At 44.1% G+C, this 23,574-nt stretch overlaps 1 protein-coding gene across 13 annotated transcripts in view; it reads left to right on the plus strand.

The window, feature by feature from the left end:
• Positions 1–23,574, plus strand: part of NCOA6 (nuclear receptor coactivator 6) — an 82,303-nt gene that overhangs the window by 48,111 nt on the left and 10,618 nt on the right. For 10 of the 13 annotated variants that reach the window (XM_066234588.1, XM_066234587.1, XM_066234595.1 and 7 more), the window contains 5 exons: positions 3,069–3,190; positions 6,673–9,651; positions 12,523–12,591; positions 16,095–16,131; positions 20,172–20,320. In XM_066234588.1, the coding sequence (XP_066090685.1) occupies positions 3,069–3,190; positions 6,673–9,651; positions 12,523–12,591; positions 16,095–16,131; positions 20,172–20,320 (3,356 nt within the window). The remainder of the gene's footprint in view (positions 1–3,068; positions 3,191–6,672; positions 9,652–12,522; positions 12,592–16,094; positions 16,132–20,171; positions 20,321–23,574) is intronic. The other 3 variants (XM_066234599.1, XM_066234600.1, XM_066234594.1) reach the window with 2 other exon arrangements.

A 23,574-nucleotide genomic window follows, 5' to 3' on the forward strand; every position in this document is an offset into this window, starting at 1 on the left:
TGGAAAATTTTAAAACTACATAAAAATTTAAAACTAGAGTATAATGAAATTCCCCTGCTTCAACAGTTATCAACTCATGGCCTATCTTTCCTTCATCTGTGCTCTCCCCATTGCCCTCTTGGATTATTTTTTTTTTTTTTTTTTTTTTTTTTACAGAGACAGAGAGTGAATCAGAGAGAGGGATAGACAGGGACAGACAGACAGGAACGGAGAGAGATGAGAAGCATCAATCATTAGTTTTTCATTGTGCATTGCAACACCTTAGGTGTTCATTGATTGCTTTCTCATATGTGCCTTGACCGCGGGCCTTCAGCAGATCGAGTAGCCTCTTGTTGGAGCCAGCGACCTTGGGTTCAAGCTGGTGAGCTTTTGCTCAAACCAGATGAACCCGTGCTCGCCCTCTTGGATTATTTAAAAGCAAATTCATTTTAAATGTTTCAGTATGTACTTCTGAAAGAGAAGGGACAAAAAATTTTAAGACCACACAATACCATTAGCATACCTAGAAAAACTAATACTTCCTTCATATTCTCAGGTATCCATAGTATTCAAGTTTCCCCGATTATCTCAAATAATTTTTTTTTACAGTTTATTCAGATAAGGATCAAACAAGGTTCATACATTGCATTTGACTGATATGTGTCTCTTATGTCTATAGTCTGGGGGGTGGGGAGGCTGCAGCACTCAGAGCCTGAAAAATAGCTGGTGCTGCCACACTACAACTCCTCAAAGTACTTCCAGCTTATGATGGCTGTCGGGGAGCCAAAGAGGCCAGATCTGTTTTGGGAGTGAAAATTACTTATGGACACTCCCTGCTGTGTCTCAAATAGAAATGGTTTTTGTACAGGTGCCCTTCTTTTAAAGGCTCTTTATCATGCCCAGAAGCTTAAAACCTCATGCTAAGATGATTGGACCTTTAAATCAGTTACAATTTGGTAAAAGGTTCTCCAGGTGAGTTCTTTTGCAAGGTTACAGCAGGAAGGGCAATTAATTTATATTTCACTTCCTGAAATTAAGTGTTAGTTTAAGTCATGTTTTTGGCTCTGATAGAATAGTTCCAGAAAGAATATTGATTAAACTGAATTTTCTGCCTTTAATTTTAAAACTGGAATTTGGAGACGTTAACTAACAAGGAATAGTGACAAATGAATGTGAAATGGACTGACATAAATTGCTAGAACTATAGCAAAGAATAGGGGAGTTTTAGTTAAGCATAAATGTCCAAAACAGAACCAAGCCTGACCTGTGGTTGTGCAGTGGATAAAGCATTGACCTGAAACGCTGAGGTTGCCAGTTCAAAACAGAACCAGTTACCAGCCTCCCCATAATATTTCTTTGGTTGTACTCTTAATATATCATGCTCACATGCTGCTTCTTAAATCTTATCAATCAAAAGCCAATAATTGTATATTTCTTTTTTTTTTTTTTTTTTTTTTTTTGGTGCCGTGACTCGGATAAATAATTGTATATTAACTACCTGTACTTTCCTGAATTCAGACTCAATAAGTCCTTTAATTATATAATTTTTTCAGTAGATCTAAGTTGAATTCTTGACTGCTATCACCCTGTGGGAATAATATTATTTGTGGTGATAATTATTCTTGCCAGCCATCTAGGAGTCAAGTTGCAAGGTTATTCAGTTGCCTTTGGTATGCATTTTTGCTGTCTTCAGCAGCCCTGAGAGAGATTGCTTCCTTCTTGGGGCTACAGATTATGAAGGGACCTCCCATGGCATCGCTCCTAGGAAAGGGAGACTCGGTTTAATGGGAACAGCACCTGTTCCCAGCCCTTCTGCCAGCTCACTTGTGGAACCTTCGGCCTGTCTCTTACACCTCCCTAGTCCTTTGTTTTCTTATCCGTAATATGAGGTGCCTGGACTAGAGAGCTGAGATTGGTGGGTTTTTTTGACAATACAGTTCTTTGAAAGTAAAGAATACTATAGAATCCTTGCCTATAATTTCAAGTAAGAGAGAAGTCATCATATAAGGAACAAATAGATACAGGCATCTATCTGGGTATGCGAAGAACTTGCTTCAGGTTCTAAATTTCCATGTCCTGTGGCTTTTTAAACGGATTAAAGATAAGGCTAGAAACCACACGCAATACAATGAGATAAAATAGTGACCAAGATTAGGGCAAAGCCACCTGAAGGGAGGAAGGAAAGGTGCAGCTAGGGGTAAGATTACAAACAAAATGAGAGATGCGACCACCTGGGTCCTTTGGGAACATGGATGTTAGTAGATAGCATTTGTGTCATTTCTTTCACACTAAAAATTTTCAACTACACCCAAGTAAAAATGAAAGCATCCCAAAGTCAATGAGAATGTCTGCAAATGCTCATTCTGAAGCAAAATGAATTAGCTTTGTGATGGTGTTCTCCATCTTTCTGTGTTCCGAATACCATTTTCACCAGCAACTTACAACTTCTTGCCGGGTCTTATAAATTATGAGAGCCACCACTGTAATATTCACAAAAAAAGAGGTAGCCTGGACTCTAGCTGAATTTGATATCCCAGAGACAGTGTGGTTTCATAGGAATAGTACTTTAAATGTTGATAGCCCAAACTGTGATCAAGTCTCAAAACATCTAAAAGGTGAATGATTACATGAAATTCATTATTTCAGAAATTTGTAGAAAGCACTTTGAGTAAATAGCTATGCTACTAGATTAAGTAGATTTTAAAATATAATGAAATTGCCAGATTATTTTTATGCCAAATATTAAATATTTTATCGGACTAGAGAGATGTAAATAATGGGATGATCACACAAACAGATTTTAGTTCTTCAGAAATAAACTGAGGGTTGCCGGCCTGTGGTGGCTCAGTGGATAGAGCGTCGATCTGGAACGCTGAAGTCGGTGGTTCGAAACCCTGGGCTTGCCCGGTCAAGGCACGTACAGGAAGCAACAAGCAAGCAGTGAACAACTAAAGTGAAACAAGTATGAGTTGAGACTTCTCACTTCCCCCTCTCTCTGTAAAATCAATAAATCTTAAAAAGAAAAGTGAAGTTAAGCTAGTTTCTTATATGAACTGTACAGTTTACTCAAATGTGTGATTTCTTTTCAGCACCCCAGATACTCGCCCCGCTGGTCTAGAGGAGGCCGATCAGCAGCCATTGCCTGGAGAACAAGGAATTAACTTGGACAACTCAGGCCCTAAACTGCCAGAATTTTCAAACCGACCACCAGGTGATAAAATGTTAAATACTATATGCTTCTCATCATTTATACAGCATTACAAGACTTCTCTTCAAGGAAACAATGGTATATTTTGTCTCCTGACTACACTAGCAGTTTAATGTGTCTGGTATTTGGAAACTTTGTCTTGATAGTAAGTAAAAATTTCAAATATAATTTCTAAAGGCACATAGACTCTATGTTCAGATTAGCTTTTAAATCCTCATAAGCTCAGACTGAAATGTCAAGGTTCCTGTTGGTACCACTATGACCCTGCCTGCCTGCGACTCTCCTGCAGCCTTTCCTACTGGGCTTTCTCAGAGCAGAGAACTGCCAGGCTTTAAAATAAGCTTATTTAATAGAAGTTTTATTATGAATCTTTAGATAGAAAAAAAACATGTAAAGAGTAATTTAAAAAAACACTGTGTACCACCTACCTTGATAATAATTAGGACAATACTGTTGAAGCCCCCTTTGTTGTACCCCTCTCTGGTTACAAAATAATATTACCTTCTAAATGTTGAAAAGGGAAAAAATTCGCCCTGGCCGAATGGCTCAGTTGATTAGAGCATCATCCCAAAGCAACCGAGGTTGCCAGTTCGATCCCTGGTCAGGGCACATACAGGAACAGCCCAGTGTTTCTGTCTGTCTGTCTCTCTCTCCCTCTTCCTCTCTCGCTAAAATCAATAATAAAAAATTTAAAGAAAAAAAGGGAAAAGTTTCCAAAATTCATTTATTCCAACCTAGGTATTATAGAACCAAGGCCAGCTGTATCTCTGTACCTGAGCAGTGATTTGTAACCTCACTCCCTGTGACAGTTGAAAACACACAAGCCTGTCACATTTAGGACACACCCCTCTATGTGTACAAAGGGTTATATATTTTTTCTTCCTCACAAGTTATTTCAACTTCTTTTTGGCATATAAGTGGGAGTGGTGTTATTTCAGGGGTAAACTTTAGTCTACCTTTAATTTACTTATGTTAAAAGTGAATCAGCCTGACCAGGCGGTGGTGCAGTGGATAGAGCGTCGGACTGGGATGCGGAAGGACCCGGGTTCGAGACCCCAAGGTCACCAGCTTGAGCGCGGGCTCATCTGGCTTGAGAAAAAAAAAAAAAAAGCTCACTGGCTTAGACCCAAAGGTCACTGGCTCGAGCAAGGGGTTACTTGGTCTGGTGAAGGTCCATGGTCAAGGCACACATGCAAAAGCAATCATTGAACAACTAAGGTGTCACAATGATAAACTGATGATTGATGCTTCTCATCTCTCTCTGTTCCTGTCTGTCCCTATCTATCCCTCTCTCTCTCTCTCTCTGTCTCTCTAAAAAACAAAAAAAAAAGTGAATCAAAAACAGTCCACCATTATGATGCCAATAGTTTGTGTTATTTGCTACAAACTGGGCACACCCCATTTCCTCATACAGAGTGGCAGCAGCACAGTTGAGACTGGGAGGTCACCAGTTTGGCGATATGTCTAGAGGGCATTACAAACAGGAAGGTACCTTCTTCCCTTGGACATATCTGAGTTCTTGTTACATGAGTCCAGGGATTCGCATGCCTGGCATTATTGCTTCCTTTCTACAGTTTGCCAACTTGGAGCCTACAGGCTGAATTTGGCCTATGTTTTTGAATTGTCATGCAGTGTCTTAAACCAAACAAAAGTCTGAATTTAAATGTCTTTAGACAGAGCATGTGCTCTGAGATTTGGCTCTGTCCACAGGACTGCTTCTGTCCTACATCAGCCCACTTCTTCGCTCCCAGCCTGACCGCTAAAGGCATATGAGTTTGCACCCCTTGATTAATAAATTTTGTTCTTACGTTACATGCGCTGTGTGTGTCCTGGCTTTTCCTCTCCACCCTTCTGTCATGGCAACCCCAGTCTGTCTGATCATAGTGTCCTTTGGATTGCTGCCTCCAGCTTCTGGAACTTTCTAGCAACCCTGCCCTTATGTTAGAGAGTCTGCTGTATTATCTGTGCTGCTCTCTTTCATATTTACTGTACTGTCTGGGGGCCTCATTTTAAAAATACAAGGTATTTGTGTCATGGCCCTGACATCAAAGGGCTTCTACAGAAATTACAATTTTGTTAGCATGGAAACTTGAGGTAAGCCCATGGAAATGCCATGTTATTGGCTTGATAAGTATAAAGAAGTTACTTGAGCCTGAAACAAAAAAAAGGTGTTTTTTAAAATCTTCAAAACTGGATTCTGCACATTGTACTCATTGGTGTCATGGAGATCTTTGCCGGAAGTCATAAATTCACTCTTGAGCACAGGGTCTGGCCCTGTGGATCAGCAGCATTGGTAGCTGTCTGTGAAAATCTTGAGCCAACAATTCTTCCAACTGCCAGAGCCAACCGTTCTTATTCCTGCAACTATTAAAACTTTCTGGATGTATTTTGCACACAACAGTGGAATAAATCTAGTTTATAAAATTGTATACCAGTGATATGCCCATTTTTTCCTACTAAACCACCTCTGTTCTTGGTTAATGATCTTTTCATCCTTTCTGATCATGTAAGGTTTCGGTTCTAAATGCCAGGTAAAATCTTCACAAAAGAAAGAATCATTTGAGATGTTGCCTTCTGCAAATCTATCGGGCATGGTCCTTCAGAGTTATTTACTCGAAATAATTTTTTTATTCTTGAAGGCTGTGCTTCTGGTTTACTTATCTTCCAATTGTGGATTCATAGGAAATAAAATTTAACATGTAAGAAAGTAAATTAAAATTAATATCCATTTAAACAAATGTTGTGCCCTCATTTTATTTTCAATGTATGTATCAACTTCTGTTAGCTCCAACTATGTATTAAACTGAGTTGCATTGGATGGGCTGTTTAATTCAGTTGGGTTCCCCCAGAGCGTTGAACCTGAGGGGTGCAGCATGCTCTCTGAAGCCAGTGGATTGGAGTAATTTTACATTCCTCTTTTTTAAGGAATTGAATCCTATAATGCTATATTTTACTTCCATTGAAAGAGTTAAAAGGCTATCTTCGATGTTGGCGTTTTCAATAGAACCAAATCTTAAAAATAATTTGTGCTAACAGAAAAAGTGAATCCTAATTGCTTTACTTCATTCACAAGTGCAGTGAAATATTTATGCCTGCATGAGACCCCAGTACTGGGTGGTCAGCTCCTTGCTCCTGATGGTGTTTTTCTCGTTTCATCTAAGCATTTGGCTGGTACAAACTCAGTCACTTGCAGCACATAGCACAGAATGTCAGTCTGTCAGTCTTAGCATAGTCGTGCCTCCCTGACACCCTACAGACTGAAGAGCTCAATTCCATGATGCTTTGCTTTTTGCTTCCTTAAGCAGTGTGCCCTTTGCTTATGTCAGGGAGTGAGGGGCTGCCCCTGCGCCCCGGGAGCGGGCGTGCCCGAGCTGTTTGTGCACAGTCTGTGCCGCCTAAATGAGGATTGCTTGGCTGTACTCTACAGGTAGCAAAGCTTTTCTTGCTCAGAATCTAACTTCCCTGATTTTGGGGGCTTGTTTTAGGTTATCCTTCTCAGCCAGTTGAACAGAGGCCGCTTCAGCAGATGCCTCCCCAGCTCATGCAGCATGTGGCACCCCCGCCACAGCCGCCACAGCCGCCACAGCCACCGCCACAGCTGCCACCAGCGCCGCAGCCGCCGCCGCCGCCTCCCAGTCAGCCGCAGTCGCAGCAGCAGCAGCAGCAGATGATGATGATGCTCATGATGCAGCAGGACCCCAAATCAGTTAGGCTTCCCGTCCCCCAGAACGTCCACCCCCCGAGAGGCCCGCTGAACCCAGATGCCCAGAGGATGCCCGTGCAGCAGAGCGGCAGTATGCCTGTCATGGTCAGTTTGCAAGGACCTGCCTCCGTGCCGCCATCACCTGACAAACAGAGAATGCCAATGCCTGTGAATACTCCTTTGGGAAGCAATTCCAGGAAAATAGTGTACCAGGAAAACCCACAGAATCCTTCTAGCTCACCACTGGGAGATATGTCCACACTTCCTGAAGCGAGTAGCAGTGAAGCACCATCTGTTTCAGGAGGCCCAAATAACATGCCTTCCCATTTAGTAGTTTCCCAGAATCAGTTAATGATGACAGTCCCCAAACCTGGACCATCACCTCTTCCGGCAGCTCAGGGTGCAACTCCGCAGCAACCCCCTATAAATTCCCTGCCTAGCTCTCATGGCCACCACTTTCCGAATGTGGCTGTTCCCACCCAAACATCCAGGCCTAAAACACCAAACAGAGCCAGCCCCAGACCCTATTACCCGCAAACACCCAACAACCGCCCTCCCAGCACAGAACCTTCAGAAATCAGTCTATCGCCAGAAAGACTCAATGCCTCTATAGCAGGACTGTTTCCCCCACAGATTAATATTCCTTTACCTCCTAGGCCAAATTTAAACAGGGGTTTTGATCAACAGGGCCTCAATCCAACAACTTTGAAGGCCATTGGGCAGGCACCTTCAAATCTTACCATGAATAATCCTTCCAACTTTGCTGCCCCACAAACTCACAAATTAGATTCTGTGGTGGTCAATTCTGGAAAGCAGCCCAATTCTGGAGCAACAAAACGGGCAAGCCCAAGCAACAGTCGGAGGTCTAGTCCTGGGTCCAGTAGGAAAACCACTCCAAGTCCTGGGAGACAAAATTCAAAGGCCCCTAAACTTACCCTGGCCCCTCAGACAAATACAGCCCTGTTGCAGAATGTGGAGTTGCCAAGAAATGTATTGGTCAGTCCCACTCCTTTGGCCAATCCCCCGGCACCTGGGAACTTTCCCAACAACAGCGGACTGAGTCCTCAGAATCCTGCCATGCCTGTGGCTGCTGTGGGGGGCGCTCTCGAGGACAACAAGGAGGGCTTGGCTGTCCCTCAGGACAGCGACTGCCAAAATTCCCAGGGTAGGAAGGAGCAGGTAAATGTCGAGCTAAAAGTAGTACCTGCCCAAGAAGTTAAACTGGTTGCCCCTGAAGATCAATCCAAAAAGGACGGGCAACCTTCGGAGTCTAACAAACTTCCCACTGTCGAAGAGAACAAAAATTTGGTGTCTCCTGCTATGAGGGAAGCACCAACATCACTAAGTCAACTTCTTGACAACTCTGGAGCTCCTAATGTAACCATTAAACCCCCTGGGCTTACAGATGTGGAAGTAACACCCCCAGTAGTTTCTGGGGAGGACCTGAAAAAAGCATCTGTCATTCCCACACTGCAGGATCCGTCTTCTAAAGAACCCTCAACTTCCCTAAATTTACCTCACAGTAATGAGCCGTATTCAAACCTTGTGCATCCAGAATTGAGTGAGGTCAGTTCTAATGTTGCACCAAGCATCCCTCCAGTAATCTCAAGACCTGTCAGCTCTTCCTCCATTTCTGCTCCTTTGCCCCCAAATCAGATAACTGTTTTCGTAACTTCCAACCCCATCACAACCTCAGCTAACACATCAGCAGCTCTGCCAACTCACCTGCAATCTGCACTAATGTCAACAGTCGTCACAATGCCCAACGTGGGCAGCAAGGTTATGGTTTCTGAGGGACAGTCCGCTGCTCAGTCGAACGCCCGGCCTCAGTTCATTACACCTGTCTTTATCAATTCATCCTCAATAATTCAGGTTATGAAAGGATCACAGCCAAGCACAATTCCTGCAGCTCCACTGACAACCAGCTCTGGCTTGATGCCTCCCTCCGTTGCAGTCGTTGGCTCTTTACACATACCTCAGAACATAAAGTTTTCTTCTGCTCCTGTACCGCCTAATGCTCCCTCCAGTAGTCCTGCTCCAAACATACACACAGGTCGGCCCTTGGTCCTTAACTCACGAGCCACCACTGTTCAGCTTCCTTCCCCGCCTTGTACAGCTTCTCCAGTTGTCCCTCCTCACCCCCCCGTCCAGCAAGTGAAAGAACTGAATCCAGATGAGGCTAGTCCTCAGGTGAGTGCCTCAGCAGATCATAGCACTCTGCCCTCTTCACAGTCAACGACAATGGTTTCTCCCCTTTTGACCAATAGTCCAGGTTCCTCTGCCAACCGGCGAAGCCCAGTTTCATCTAGTAAGGGCAAAGGAAAAGTGGACAAAATCGGCCAGATTTTGCTGACCAAGGCATGTAAGAAAGTCACAGGCTCTCTTGAGAAAGGGGAAGAGCAACATGGTGCAGATGGAGAGACTGAAGCCCATGGGCTAGAGACCACAGCTCCAGGGCTCGTGGGAACAGAGCAGTTACCCACAGAGCTGGACAGTAAGACCCCAACGCCCCCAGCACCCACTCTGCTAAAAATGACCTCTAGCCCAGCGGGCTCGGGCTCCACCTCAGCAGGACCCAGCTTACCGGGCAGTACGCTCCCCACCAGTGTACACTCAATTGTAACCACTCTGGTACCCTCTGAGCTCATCTCCATGGCGCCGACCACAAAAAACAATCATGTTGGCATAGCATCCGACCCACTTGCAGGTGGCCTAGTGGAGGAGAAGGTGGGATCCCATCCAGAGCTACTACCCAGCATAGGTATGTACTCGGGCCTGGCATCGTCTCCTCCTGTGCATTTTTTGATGGCCTATCCCAGAGAGAAAGCATGACTCCTTTTCTCCTTGGAGGAAGCGTGGGCTGAATGGCAATAGTAGTGTTTCATTCACTGGAAGTGTATTAGGAGAATACGCTTTTAAAATCCCATGTTAAGCTACTTGTTAACATGATCTGAAATAATGATATACCTTTCATTTATATAGTTTTTCATTTTACAAGAAAGCCTTTTTACATACACTATTTTACATAATCTTCATATCAAACTATGTCACGGAGCCCTAACCCCAATCTAGGAGTGAGTAGATTGAAGCTCAGAGTTCAGTATTTGTTCAAAGCTCAGAGTTCAGTATATTGTGAACCTCCAGTTGGACATTATCCCTTAAATGCAGAGCAGCTTCTGCAGGTTCTCATCATGGTAGACTTGCTCTCAACAGTTTCAGAGCAGGGTTGAGGTAGCCCCTTCCTCACAACTCTGTCCCACACACTGTTCCTTCCTGAATGGCTGCTCCAAGGGAGAGCCTTCCAGAAAATCAAGTTTCATGATGGGAAGAACAAAGTGGTTGAGACAGCTAGGCTTGGGTTGGTGTCACAGCACCAGTATTTACCAGCTGTGTGGCCTTAGGCAAGTTCCTTGACTACTCTGAACAAAGGAAAAACTTTGTAATATAGGGACAAGAATAATTGTAAGAATTTGATGAGATAATGCACATAATATGCTTAGCACAAGATTAGAATATAGTAGTTATTTAGTAAATGGTTTAAAAAATAATTACCACTTTCTTTTTGATGCAGGCTCTTTGTAAACTAGACAATTTCATTCATGGGTGTCTAGTTCAGATTATTTCTCGTTAAGGTGGCCTAATAATGGGAGCATAGGTGTCCTTACACCTCCTCCCCTTCGCATCCTCACTGCCCCCCCACCGTGTGCATGTGCGCGTGCACACACACATTCTTCCTTCTGAGACTCAAGTTTTGCGGAAGTTGTTTCCCTAGGGAGGACTTTTGGCATATCCTAGGTCAGCTAATAGTGCCTGTCATGTTTATGCAGTCAAAATGCTTCAAGTGCCTGCCTCTGTGTGGGAAGCACCCAGGAGAAGGGGCAGAAAGAACACACACTTCAGGGTAAGATCAGAGTTCAAATTTTAGCTCCACTGGTTACCAGTCACAGTTAGATAAACTTCTTAACCTCTTGTAAGCCATGTACTTCACCTATAAAATGGTTACCTCCCAGACTTTAAACAAAGATGCAATGAGCCTAGCGCTAAGTGGCCGGCACTCTGCCTCACAGAGCTCTGGGAAGGTTAATTCCCTTTCTCTGCCTTTCGCTTCAGTGCTCGAGATACAGGGAGGGATCAAGGCTTTTCAGGAGCTCTCTGCCCTTGCAGGAGATAGAGACTTCACAGGACTAGGTGCTGTAGGGTTCTGGTTCTAGTTCTAGGGAGGCAGGTAAGCCCTAAGAATTAAAAAGCACCCTGATATGACTTAAATATATTCTCTGCTATTAAATGTTTCCATTCTACTTCCTTTCAGGAAACTTTTCCCTCTGGTACCAAGAGAATAATGATGAAGTGATTAGAAAATATTTTTATCTGGATCATATATAATCCTAGAGAAATGTGAGAGCCTTGGGAAGATGAGCCAGCAGTTGGAAAAAAATTCTCAATTTTAGTTAAGATTGTTTCCATTCTTTTTCAAGGGGCTGCTATATGCTTTTATCTTGAAAATGTGAGAAAGCAATACTGGAGTTAAAAGTAGAAGTTAATAATGTTAAGCTTTATCGGATAAGCATCTGAAATAAATTCTTAAAACAGATGCATTATTGATCTTTTTACTAAGTAGGGAGAGAATCTACAAAATTAATAATTCTCACAGGAGGGTATCTAGGATGTTAGACTGAAGTATAGGGATGAGAGGACATACCCTTGAGTGACTGTGGCATATCTATTCCCTTAATCTTTACTATATGACCCAAGAAGTTTTCATTCTAGAATATATGGTGATTCTGTTCCAGTCCTCTTCAAGGGCCTAAGCTCTCTCTGTCCTTCAAAACCCAGTTCTTACATTTCTTCCTTTAGTATACTACCAGATTTCTCAGTTTACAATTGATCTCCTGTTTTGGACTCCTGCAGCACTTTATAACTTTATGAATCTCCGTCATATAACATCACAGGGCACTCTAGTGTACTCCATGTGTATATCTCATCTTTAATACTATGTTGAATTCCTAATGGGCAGAAAGGATGGAATTTGGTTTCTAAGGGTACTTGGCACAGTGCTTTGCCCGTAGTAAGTTCTTGCTACCCATTAGATAAGCAAATGACATATCAAATTGATTGATTAAATATGAGTGGACCACCTGCTTCCTGCCCATCACTCTTGCCAGGTGCTGTAGAAAAGTAAAAAATAAATTATATGATTAATTTCAGGTCTTGAGTGTAGACTTTTGAGGATGAGACAGAATTTTTAAAGTGGTAAAGTGAATGGTGTGATTGTTCCTCTGAAAGTGGCTTGGGTTGCCCACTCAGGGGGGCTTTTGTGTTTTTTTAGATTGGACAGAACTTGACCCCAAGAAACAAAAATTATGAATGCTCTTGTCCTCGTGGCCACCTCCTTCCTTGATTACATATACTCAAAAAGGAAAATGGGTATTCCCAGTGGTAGTCTCTCTTACTGAGTGTTGTAGCCGTTAATTTTTTAAGTAAGGTTTGAAATGTACTTTCAAAGCCAACTTCAAGTACTGCCCTCTAAGAGTAGATGTATTTTGGCAGTTACTTAGCCCTTGATACAGTCAATGCTTTCTGTTTTGTTTAGAAAAGAAAATAAAAGGACTGTATTTTTTTTTTCTTGCCTTAGCCCCTTCACAGAGTTTAATCCCAAAGGAAACTCCAGCCACAGCACTGCAGGGGTCTGTTGCCAGACCAGGTAAGGCACACTTCAGAAGAACTCTCGGAATGGGATGGGTTACCTGTGAACTGGTGCTGTCCTCACTGTGCCAGGAAGTGGCTAGAGCTCTCTTACCAGTTTGCTTCAGCACAGACCTCGGTTGAGTGGCAGAGCGATATGTGAGTAGTATTTGAGGTTATTTTCCCTGGTGTCAGCCAGAGAACTCAAGAAGAACATCTTGGTGCCCACTGTCTGTCTGCCACCCGGCTGGGGGGTCTCCATTGCGGAGTTTGCCCTGTCCCATAACCCTGACACAGATCTGGCAGCTGACTGACTGAAATATGGTAATTCACTGGGGTGGGAAGTGTTACTGCACTAAGATAGTAATTGCATTATCATGACAGGAATCGAGGCTTGTTTTGAGAACCTCTGCTATATAGTGAGGCAGCCATTCTTCCAGGGAGACAGTCATTTCAGTCATTTCTGGGTGGCATTAAGTTTCTTCCCATGACCAACGTGCTGTAAATAGCGCTAGGGATGGTGTTTGTGGAGGGTAGAGTCCATGGTAATCTGACAGATAATAATTGCTGTGGGATGCTGGGTCAGCTCTGAGTGCCTGAGGACCTTGATGGCAGTAACAACACTGCCTTCATAGATTAGACAGGCAAAGCCGGCCAAGTATCATAGATATGGTACAGGGTAGACTTGCCTGGGTCATTGCCACTATAGGTCGTTTGAAGGGTTCCAGAAAAAAAGAGTGAAGTATGACTACTTTGCACAAAGTAGGTTAGAGTTTCATTTTCAGCAGTTTGTACACTTGACACAATTTATAAGCAGAAAACCACAACCATATTTAATTTCGTGAGTCTAAGCCAGTAAAAGTAAGTATTGTGATTGTATTTTAAACCTGCTTCAGGCCTGACCTGTGGTGGCGCAGTGGATAAAGCATCAACCTGGAAATGCTGAGGTCACCGGTTCGAAACCCTGGGCTTGCCTGGTCAAGGCACATATGGGAGTTGATGCTTCCAGCTCCTCCCCCCTTCTCTCTCCTCTCTCTCTCCTCTCTAAAAATGAATTAAAAAAAAAAAAAAAAAACCCTGCTTCAGGGTGCTCTGTCCTATATGTCCTATATGCTCTGTCCTATCAGACCTCTCAGACCTCTGGAAAAAAGGAATGAGCAAAACCATTTCAGCTACCCAGACTGCTCCTTAGCTACCAACTGGCCACATGATACCTGACATCGGTGGGAATGGAACAAATCATTCAGGGAAGGGATTAGATGGTAAAGCTCATTTTTTGTAAGAAAAGGAGCAACAGGGAAAAGGAAGGGAATTCCGTTTCCTATCCCAACTTTTTACTCCAAAATATGTGTCCTCCTCAGAATAACTGGTCCAAGAATCCTGTTCCTTTCAAAAGTTTGACTACAGGCCCTGGCCGGTTGGCTCAGTGGTAGAGCATCAGCCTGGCGTGTAAGGGGTCCCAGGTTCGATTCCTGGCCAGGGCACACAGGAGAAGCGCCCATCTGCTTCTCCACCCCTCCCCCTCTCCTTCCTCTCTGTCTCTGTCTTCCCCTCCCGCAGCGAGGCTCCACTGGAGCAAAGATGGCCCGGGCGGGCGCTGGGGATGGCTCCTTGGCCTCTGCCCCAGGTGCTAGAGTGGCTCTGGTCGCAGCAGAGCGACGCCCCGGAGGGGTAGAGCATCGCCCCCTGGTGGGCAGAGCGTTGCCCCCTGGTGGGTGTGCTGGGTGGATCCCGGTCGGTCGCATGCGGGAGTCTGTCTGTCTCTCCCCATTTCCAGCTTCGGAAAAATACAAAAATACAAAAATAAAAAAATAAATTAAAAAGAAAGTTTGACTACAATCAATCTCCTTAAAATACCTCCAAAGCCACTCACTATCACCACCAAACCCCTTTGATCTCAATGTACATGAATTACCTCTGATAGTGTTAAAGCCTCAAAAGCACTGAATTTTGTTCCTAAAGAGCAAGCTAAGCAAGACTTCTTTGTGCCACCCCCTTTTGACAAACCATTTTCATTTTGAGCACACCTCCCGAGTTTCTTTGCTCCAGCAGGGCCAGCAAGGCATCTGAGACTCAGTGAGTTGGTGCCTTTCTTGGGGAGGAGTTTCCATGTTGTATGGATCAGATATGGGGCACTAAGTAGCAAATAAGAAGCAAGGATTCTTGCCTGACCAGGTGATGGTCCAGTGGATGGAGCGTCAGACTGGGACGCAGAGAACCGAGATTTGAAACCCTGAGGTCGCCAGCTTGAGTGCGGGCTCATCTTGTTTGAGCAAGGTTCACTGGCTTGAGCAAGGGGTCACTCGGTCTGCTGGAGCCCCCACACACCCCTGTCAAGGCACATATGAGAAAGCAATTAATAAACAACTAAGGTGCCACAATGAATAGTTGATGCTTCTCATCTCTCTCTCCCTTCCTGTCTGTCCCTGTCTATCCCTCTCTCTGACTCTCTGTCTCTGTCAAAAAAAAAAAAAAAGCAAGGATTCTCTTCTACCAGCATCTTGTATTAAAGGTCTAGGAGTCCAGCCTCCTCGCATGAAGACTACATCAACATGAACAGTATGGCAACAGTAATAATAGCTAATTCTGAGTTATTACTAAGCACCAGGTGCTGTGCTAGAATTTTTAGATGTGTTATTTCACTTAATCTTTTTAACATTGAAGTGGGTAAAGTGGTTATCAGATGAGGCATTAAGCACAGAGAGGTCAAGTAATTTGTTGGAAGGTCACATGGCTACTAAGCCATGAGGTCAGAATTTTGACCTAGGTGCTCTGGCTTCATTGCCATCCAGGAGGTCCCCGTGTAACCCGTCGGGTGTGTTAGACGTGTACACTGAGTCAGAGGTGCTGAATGCCCCCCACACAGGACAAACAGGTATAGGGCTGGGTGAGACCAGAGTCAGGAGAGATCGCCGTGGTCTGGTGCACCAGGGAAGTCTTAGAAAAAGATGGAGCTACGTAACCCGGCATAGGGTGGAGGAAGATGTTTTCTGTTGGTGCTTTTCCTTTCCCGGAGGTCACAGCTGCGGGGTGGAGAAAAGCAAAGCAGTCTGTCCTCTAAAGTTCTGTGATGAAGTTCTTTGGAGGAGAATGCATTCTTAACAGAGGTTTAGGATATATTGAAAGATTACTGTCTTTAAAACACGGGTCAAGGGATTGGGAATATTTTAAGAATGAAAACAGTCTCTTCTACATGAGAGGGATGACACTTATTTTACTAACTAGTTATAGCAGGGTAAAATATGAACCAGGCAGCGTGACTTTAGTTCTGTTGATCCAAACAGCATTATTTCACAGTGGAGTAGAAATAAATATAGACCAAGTAAGTGTCTTATGCCCAGACAGTCGAGTTGTATCTGTGCCAGCTCTGTCCCTGTCCCATGTAGGGTGAGGACCCTGCCAGGCACAGAGACATGTTAGCCTCAACAGGGCAGTCAGAATCTCCTAGACCCCTAGCCTCTCCCTGTGAACATACACACCAGACACTCCACATCTCATTTCTGTCCTTTGTGTTTTTTACAGAACTCGAGGCAAATGCTGCCGTAGTCTCTGGACAAAGGTAAGATGATCATTTCTGCAGACTTAGCCTGAATATGGCATAAGCCTCTTTGAAGATTATCTACTTTTTCAGCCTTTAAACCTCTTCTAAAGTAGAGAGCTGTCATTAGTCCTAACCTTTCAATGGTAAATATTAAGACATTTTTCTTAATAAAACTTGGTGGCTAAATTTCTACCTTTCATGATAGTTTTGAAAACTAAATGATGCCTGACCAGGCGGTGGCGCAGTGGATAGAGTGTCGGACTGGGATGTAGACGACCCAGGTTCGAGACCCCAAGGTCGCGGGCTCCTCTGGTTTGAGCAAAAGCTCACCAACTTGAACCCAAAGTCACTGGCTCCAGCAAGGGGTTACTCGGTCTGCTGAAGGCCCGCGGTCAAGGCACATATGAGAAAGCAATCAATGAACAACTAAGGTGTTGCAACGCGCAATGAAAAACTAATGATTGATGCTTCTCATCTCTCTCCGTTCCTGTTGGTCCCTATTTATCCCTCTTTCTGACTCTCTGTCTCTGAAAAAGAAAAAAAGAATTTCTCATATTTGTACATCTTTATTTGTAAAACATGTTCACATTCTCTCATTGAATCCTCACATCTACCCTGTGAAGTGGCAATGATAGCCAGCACTTACTGAACTCTATTCCATGCCCTGCATGAGGCTACAATCTCCCTAGATGTGTTAATTTATTTAATTTTCACAGATTCTACTAGGAAAGTAAATCTCCTCTTACAGCTATGGAACCTGCAGATCAAAGCTTAGCTAATTACCCAAGGTGATAGGCTTAGTACATGGTAAAGCTGAGATTCAAACCAGCCCTTCTGAGTCCAGAGCTCTCCCACGTCACCAGCATGTTACAGCAGACAGGTGGAGAGCTATAGATCAAGAATCTGATGCTTAGAAAGAATGACACAGCATGGCCAATGAATGCATGCTAAAACTTGACCCCTGTTACTCTGGCTCCAAATTCATTGCTATTTCTACTAAACTACTTTAATCGCTTCTCAGTCTTTTGGCTAAGATCAAGTGTAGTGTCTACTAAACTACTTTGTCTAGTTTTTTTGTGTTTTTTATTGGGCTAATAATTGAATTCATTTGCATTTTTGAAATATACACGAACTATATGACTAGAGAAAGAAGATATTCAGACCAAAAATATCCTGTGGGTATTTGTTTCTAGAACTACCTGACCATATAAAGCCCAGGACAATATTGCTGTGGCTCTTGTTTTGTCAGGAGAAAGAGGTGCCTCCATTAGGAATCCTAATGGATTCCTCAGAGGCTTTGGCCTCCCAGTCAGATGGCTCTTGTCACCGCTTCCAAAAGGATGTGAAAGTCTCCCTGCCTTATAGTTCCACCCCAGCTTCAGCCCCCACTCCATGACTTACCTCAGCTTCTGGGGCCGTCGTTACTGACTTCCCAGCCGTAGTACCAGTAGCGAAGGGTCCTCAGGAGGAGTGGACAGTGGAGGGGGTAGGGATAGTTGATAGGTCAGAGTTCGTGCCCTAAGGGGCTCACAATCTGGTGGATGGCACCAGACATCAAAATAAAACATGCTTCCAGGCCGATGCCTGGTACAGAGTGGGCCCAAACCACGGAACAGACAGCTCCGCCTGGGGCAGGGAAGGCTTCCAGCAGAGGTCCTTTTACCCGGCTTCTTCTTGTTTTGTCCTGTTGCTTTTGTTTCCCTTCTGATGCCTTACAGGCAAATTTAATCAGCTTCTTCTTTTTTTGGTAATGATTTTTTTTTTTTTTTTGTATTTTTCTGAAGCTGGAAACGGGGATAGACAGACAGACTCCCGCATGCGCCCTACCGGGATCTACCCGGCACGCCCACCAGGGGGTTTCGCTCTGTCGCGACCAGAGCCACTCCAGCGCCTGGGGCAGAGACCAAGGAGCCATCCCCAGCACCCGGGCCATCTTTGCTCCAATGGAGCCTTGGCTGCGGGAGGGGAAGAGAGAGACAGAGAGGAAGGAGAGGGGGAGGGGTGGAGAAGCAGATGGGCGCCTCTCCTGTGTGCCCTGGCCGGGAATTGAACCCAGGACTTCTGCACGCCAGGCCGACGCTCTACCACTGAGCCAACTGGCCAGGGCCTGATTTCTTTTTTTTTTATTTACAGAGACAGAGAGAGGGATAGATAGGAAGAGACAGGAAGGAAGAGAGATGAAAAGCATCGATTCTTCCTTGCGACACCTTAGTTGTTCATTGATTGCTTTCTCATATGTGCCTTGACCGGGGGCTACAGCAGACCGAGCAACCCCTTGCTCAAGCCAGATGAGCCCATGCTCAAGCTGGCGACCTCAGGGTCTCGAACTGGGGTCCTCTGCATCCCAGTCCAACGCTCTATCCACTGCGCCACCTCCTGATCAGGCTTTGGTAATGATTTTTAACATGCATCTTTATACCATAAAAGTAGAAAAGGGTTTATTGCAGTGGATAAAGCGTCGACCTGGAAATGCTGAGGTCGCTGGTTCAAAACCCTGGGCTTGCCTGGTCAAGGCACATATGGGAGTTGATGCTTCCAGCTCCTCCCCCCTGTCTCTCTCTCCTCTCTGTCTCTCTCTGTCTGTCTCTCTTCTCTAAAATGAATAAATTAAAAAAAAAAAGAAAAGGGTTTATTAAAAATACTTGAAATTCAGAATCAGAGAATTACAAAGAAAAAGTTACTCACCAGTAAAGCAGTATTCCTGTGACTCAGTAATATTCACTCTGTGTATTTCAGTTCATCTCCTAGTCCTCTTCACAGAGTATACACACAGATAGAGAGAGTATTTTATATATAAACATGATACCTAGCGTTTACATACAGCTAGTATGTTGTATTATATCTAAATACGTACACTGTAATGTTTTTATATAAATGTTATGCATTGTACATACAAATATACACCTCACACCCATTTATGCATATGTGGTTACATATATACAAACTATATATCATTATGAAAATGGGACTGTACAGTTCATATGGTAACATTTTTACTCACCATATTCTCATGAACAGTTTTTGTCATTATATAACCTTTACAACATGATTTTTCCTGACCACATATGATGTACCATGATTTAATTAACCTATTATTAAGCATTTAGGTCATCTGTTTTCATTAATACGAATAAAATGCTTTGACATCTTGGTGTGTAACTAGAATCTGTAAAAATATTTGTTTCCTCCAGCATCTAGAAGTGGAATAGCTGAGCCAGAGTTACACTGGGGTTTTTCAACCTCAGCATCATTGACAGTTTAGATCAAATAACTCTTGGGGGGAAGGGAAGGCTCTCTTCTGCATTATAGGATGTTTAGTGGCATCCCTGGTAGATGCCACTTAAAAGTCCTAGTCGCATTCCACCACTACCATCACCCCTAAGTCACAATCAGAAATGTCTCCACACATTGCTAAATGTCTCCTAGGAGGCAAAACTGCCCCTTGTTGAGAACCATTGGATCACACAGTTTATACTCCAGGAGGAGATTTTCTCCCTGTACCCTCCGTAATACTGGATATTACCAATTTAAAATCTTGGCCTACTTAAAAAAAAAAGAAAAAAAAAAGGTCTTTGCCTACTGAAAAAGAGGATTGAATTAGGGACGAGCAGTATCCCCATCAGTGTATTGTGAATACATGCTTGTGTAGTTTGATTTGTAATAAGCCATTATCTGATGACACGAGGTTCATAGTAAACGTCAGTATATGTTAGTGATTTCCTAGATTTTAGGTACTGTTAACTTTTGAGGGGAAATATTATTATCTTAGGAAAATGGATGAGGGAGTTAGTGGATTTTTATGTAAAGTTCTCATGTCTTTTACCTGTTTTCCACAATTTCACTGGCATCATGCTTTAGTACTTTATGTCTACTAATGTAACAAGCTAAACTTATTTTTCAGTTGTCAGTAATTTAGAAGGTAATTATGCCCACTGTCCCAGGATGGAATAATTTCTATGTAGTTTTCCTGCCTTATGAATGAAACTTTATGTGAAGAGCCCGTTTTCTGTGACTTGATTCCCTTACCTCCTTGGAAACTTTGTGCTTCCGTCTGTCAGCAGTGAGCCCAAAGAGATAATTGAGAAGTCCAAAACCCCAAGCCGGAGAAATTCCCGAACTGAAGAGCCAATTGTGGCTTCTGAAAGTGTGGAAAACGGACATCGGAAGAGGTCCTCTCGGCCTGCCTCGGCCTCCAGCTCTACTAAAGGTTAGCAGTGGGGGCGGTGCTGTTAGAGGGCAAATAGAAGAACGGGGCCTTATCAAAGCGCAGAGGACTTGGTCCTTCATCTTTACATCTGTTCCTTAGATTTGTCAAGTTACTTTGACTTCTGTTTGGTCTTTCCTTTATTTATTAGTTCATTTAACTGTGTGTTTTGTGTGTGGGTACACAAGAGCAACAAGCGCTGCTGGAAAAAAGAACATAACAAGGCAGATTGAGTCATTATCACTGTCTCAGAGAGGTCCTCAGTAATACGGCCCCGCCATCTTCCTATGTTTTCGTAGTCAACTCTCTTCCCACTCTGCTGTTTTTAATTTTTTTTTTTTTTTTTTTTTTTTGGTATTTTTCTGAAGCTGGAAATGGGGAGAGACAGTCAGACAGACTCCCGCATGCACCCGACCGGGATCCACCCGGCACGCCCACCAGGGGCGAGGCTCTTGCCCCTCCGGGGCATCGCTCTGCCACGACCAGAGCCACTCTAGCGCCTGGGGCAGAGGCCAAGGAGCCATCCCCAGCGCCCGGGCCATCTTTGCTCCAATGGAGCCTTGGCTGCGGGAGGGGAAGAGAGAGACAGAGAGGAAGGAGGGGGGGTGGAGAACCAAATGGGTGCTTCTCCTATGTGCCCTGGCTGGGAATTGAACCCGGGTCCCCCACATGCCAGGCCGACGCTCTATCGCTGAGCCAACCAGCCAGGGCCTTTTTTTTTTTTTTAATTTATTCATTTTAGAGAGGAGAGGGAGAGACAGAGGGAGAGAGAGAGAGGAGAGACAGAGAGAGAGAGAAGGGCGGGGGGAGCTGGAAGTATCAACTCCCATATGTGCCTTGACCAGGCAAGCCCAGGGTTTCGAACCGGTGACCTCAGCATTTCCAGGTTGACGCTTTATCCACTGCGCCACCACAGGTCAGGCCCCACTCTGCTGTTTTTAAACCTCCAGCACCTACCTTCTCTCCTTATTCTCAGCAGAGACTCCTACTTCTTCATGGAGAAAATACAACTCCCTCAACTCTCACTACCAAGACATAAATCTCCCAGTGTCCTCCTTTGCAGCTGACCCTCCTCAAGTCCACGGCCAATTCCTCCATTTGTGCCTTTGATCCCATCTTCTCTGACCCTCTCGAGACCGTTCTGTGACTGGTTTTCTCTTCTCTGTCTACTGTTACCTTCTTTCTGAGTTAAGTCTGCCCTTGGCTTCTGTGACCCAGACTCTCGATAGTTTTCTGGCTGTTGTGACTGCTCCTTCTCCATCTCTGCCCCCAGACATTAGATGTTGGCCTTCCTCTGACTTTAATCCGGAGCTGTCTTTCTTCTTCAACTTAATATTTTCTCCCTAACTTACCCCATTTATGCCTCCGGTTCTTTAGTTACAGCTTTTCCCAGACCACTCATGAATTTATTTCTAGTACAGACCTCAAGAGATTTTAGACAACTGCATGTACATCCTTAACAGGACCTCAAACTCAACATGTCTAAAACTAGGCCTGTGATTTTCACCCCCAATGTCAGGTGCTCTGCCGTTGTTGCCCATCTCAGCAAATGGCACCACCATCTAGCTCTGAGGCAAGTCCTCCTTGGCACCTCTCTTCCTGACCCTCATACCCATCATAAGAAGCTTCTGATTTTATCTTAGGTGGCCCAGAGTCACCCACTTTTCCCATAGCCTAAACCCCTTCAGTGATTTGCCATTTTATCCTTAGGAGTCAAATCTAAGAGTGTCAGTATGGATCACAAGTTGTTATGGCCTGGCTCCTGTCAGCCTCCCTCAGCCTCATCTGACTTCCCTCAGCAACTCAGACATATCAGCCTCATTCCTCTCATCACAGACCCGCGTATATGGCACCCCTATGTCAGGAAGTGTTCTTCCCTCTTCTGATGACCCCATGCTCAAGCCGGGTGAGCCTGCGCTCAAGCTGGCAACTTCAGAGTCCCAGATCGACACTCTATCTTCTGCGCCACCACCAGTCAGGCACTTTTTAAAGTTTTGAAGGGAAAAAGAGTTTTGCCTCTTTTTTTTTTTAAGTGAGACAGAGAGAGGAGCAGATAGGAAGGGAAAGAGATGAGAAGCATCAATGACATCTTAGTTGTTCATTGATTGCTTTCTCATATGTGCCCTGACCAGGAGGCTGCAGCTGAGCAAATGACCCCTTGCCAGCGACCTTGGGGTCAAGCCAGCAACCATGGGGTTATATCTATGATGCCACACTCAAGCCAGTGACCCTGTGCTCAAGCTGGCGACCTTGGGGTTTTGAACCTGGGTCCTCTGTGTCCCAGGCCGACATTTTATTCCCTGTGCCACCACCTGGTCAGGCTTACCTATTTTACTCATAAGATTTTGGTCATATATGTACAAACAAAATCAGAAATAGTATTTTTCACAAGAATTTTGAAAGCTAAGAACTATTATGAGTAGTTTATAAGGAGAAATATTGGTATTTTTGAATTATTGGGGAAATGGTGACATTAATCTTGTTCCTGCTATGAGGACAGAGTTTGCTTATGTCATGCTGGCCAAGGCCTCCTAGACTGCCAGATTGAAGCAGGTGCGGTGGATGATTTCTGGGCAAGACCAGAGAGGCCCACATGGTTGATAGGTCACTTGCTAATCTGTTGTTTTGATTTTGATTGGTTGGCTTTCATACACTCATACACTTCTAATTACAAACACAGAAATTGTCTCCCACAAATCAGTGAACTTCTTTTTAAAATTATACTTGATCAGAAGTGTTGTTTACAAATACACAAATGAGTAGTTCCACCCTGGCATAATGAGTTCTCCATTAACACAGAAATTATTTGTTTTTAGTTTGCTTTCTCATTTTTTATTTACTCTTCTGTGTATAATTTTTTTTTTACAGAGACAGGGAGAGAGAGCCAGAGACATGGACAGACAGGGACAGACAGACAGTACGGGAGAGAGATGAGAAACATCAATTCTTTGTTGCAGCACTTTAGTTGTTCATTGACTGCTTCGAACATGGGTCCTCCACATCCCAATCCCACATTCTATTCACTACACCACCGCCTGGTCAGCCTGTGTATAATTTTTTATATTTATTAACTTTTTAGAAAGAGGAGAGAGAGAGAATGGGGGGTGGGGTGCAGAGGATCAGGAAGCATCAACTCTTAGTAGTTGCTTCTCATTTGTGCCTTGACTCGATAAGCCCGGGGTTTTGAACCAACGACCTCAGCGTTCCAGGTCGACACTTTATCCACTGTGCCACCACAGATCAGGCATTCTGTGGAT

The sequence above is a fragment of the Saccopteryx bilineata genome, chromosome 6 (assembly GCF_036850765.1).
Source record: "Saccopteryx bilineata isolate mSacBil1 chromosome 6, mSacBil1_pri_phased_curated, whole genome shotgun sequence".
Lineage (NCBI taxonomy): Eukaryota > Metazoa > Chordata > Mammalia > Chiroptera > Emballonuridae > Saccopteryx > Saccopteryx bilineata.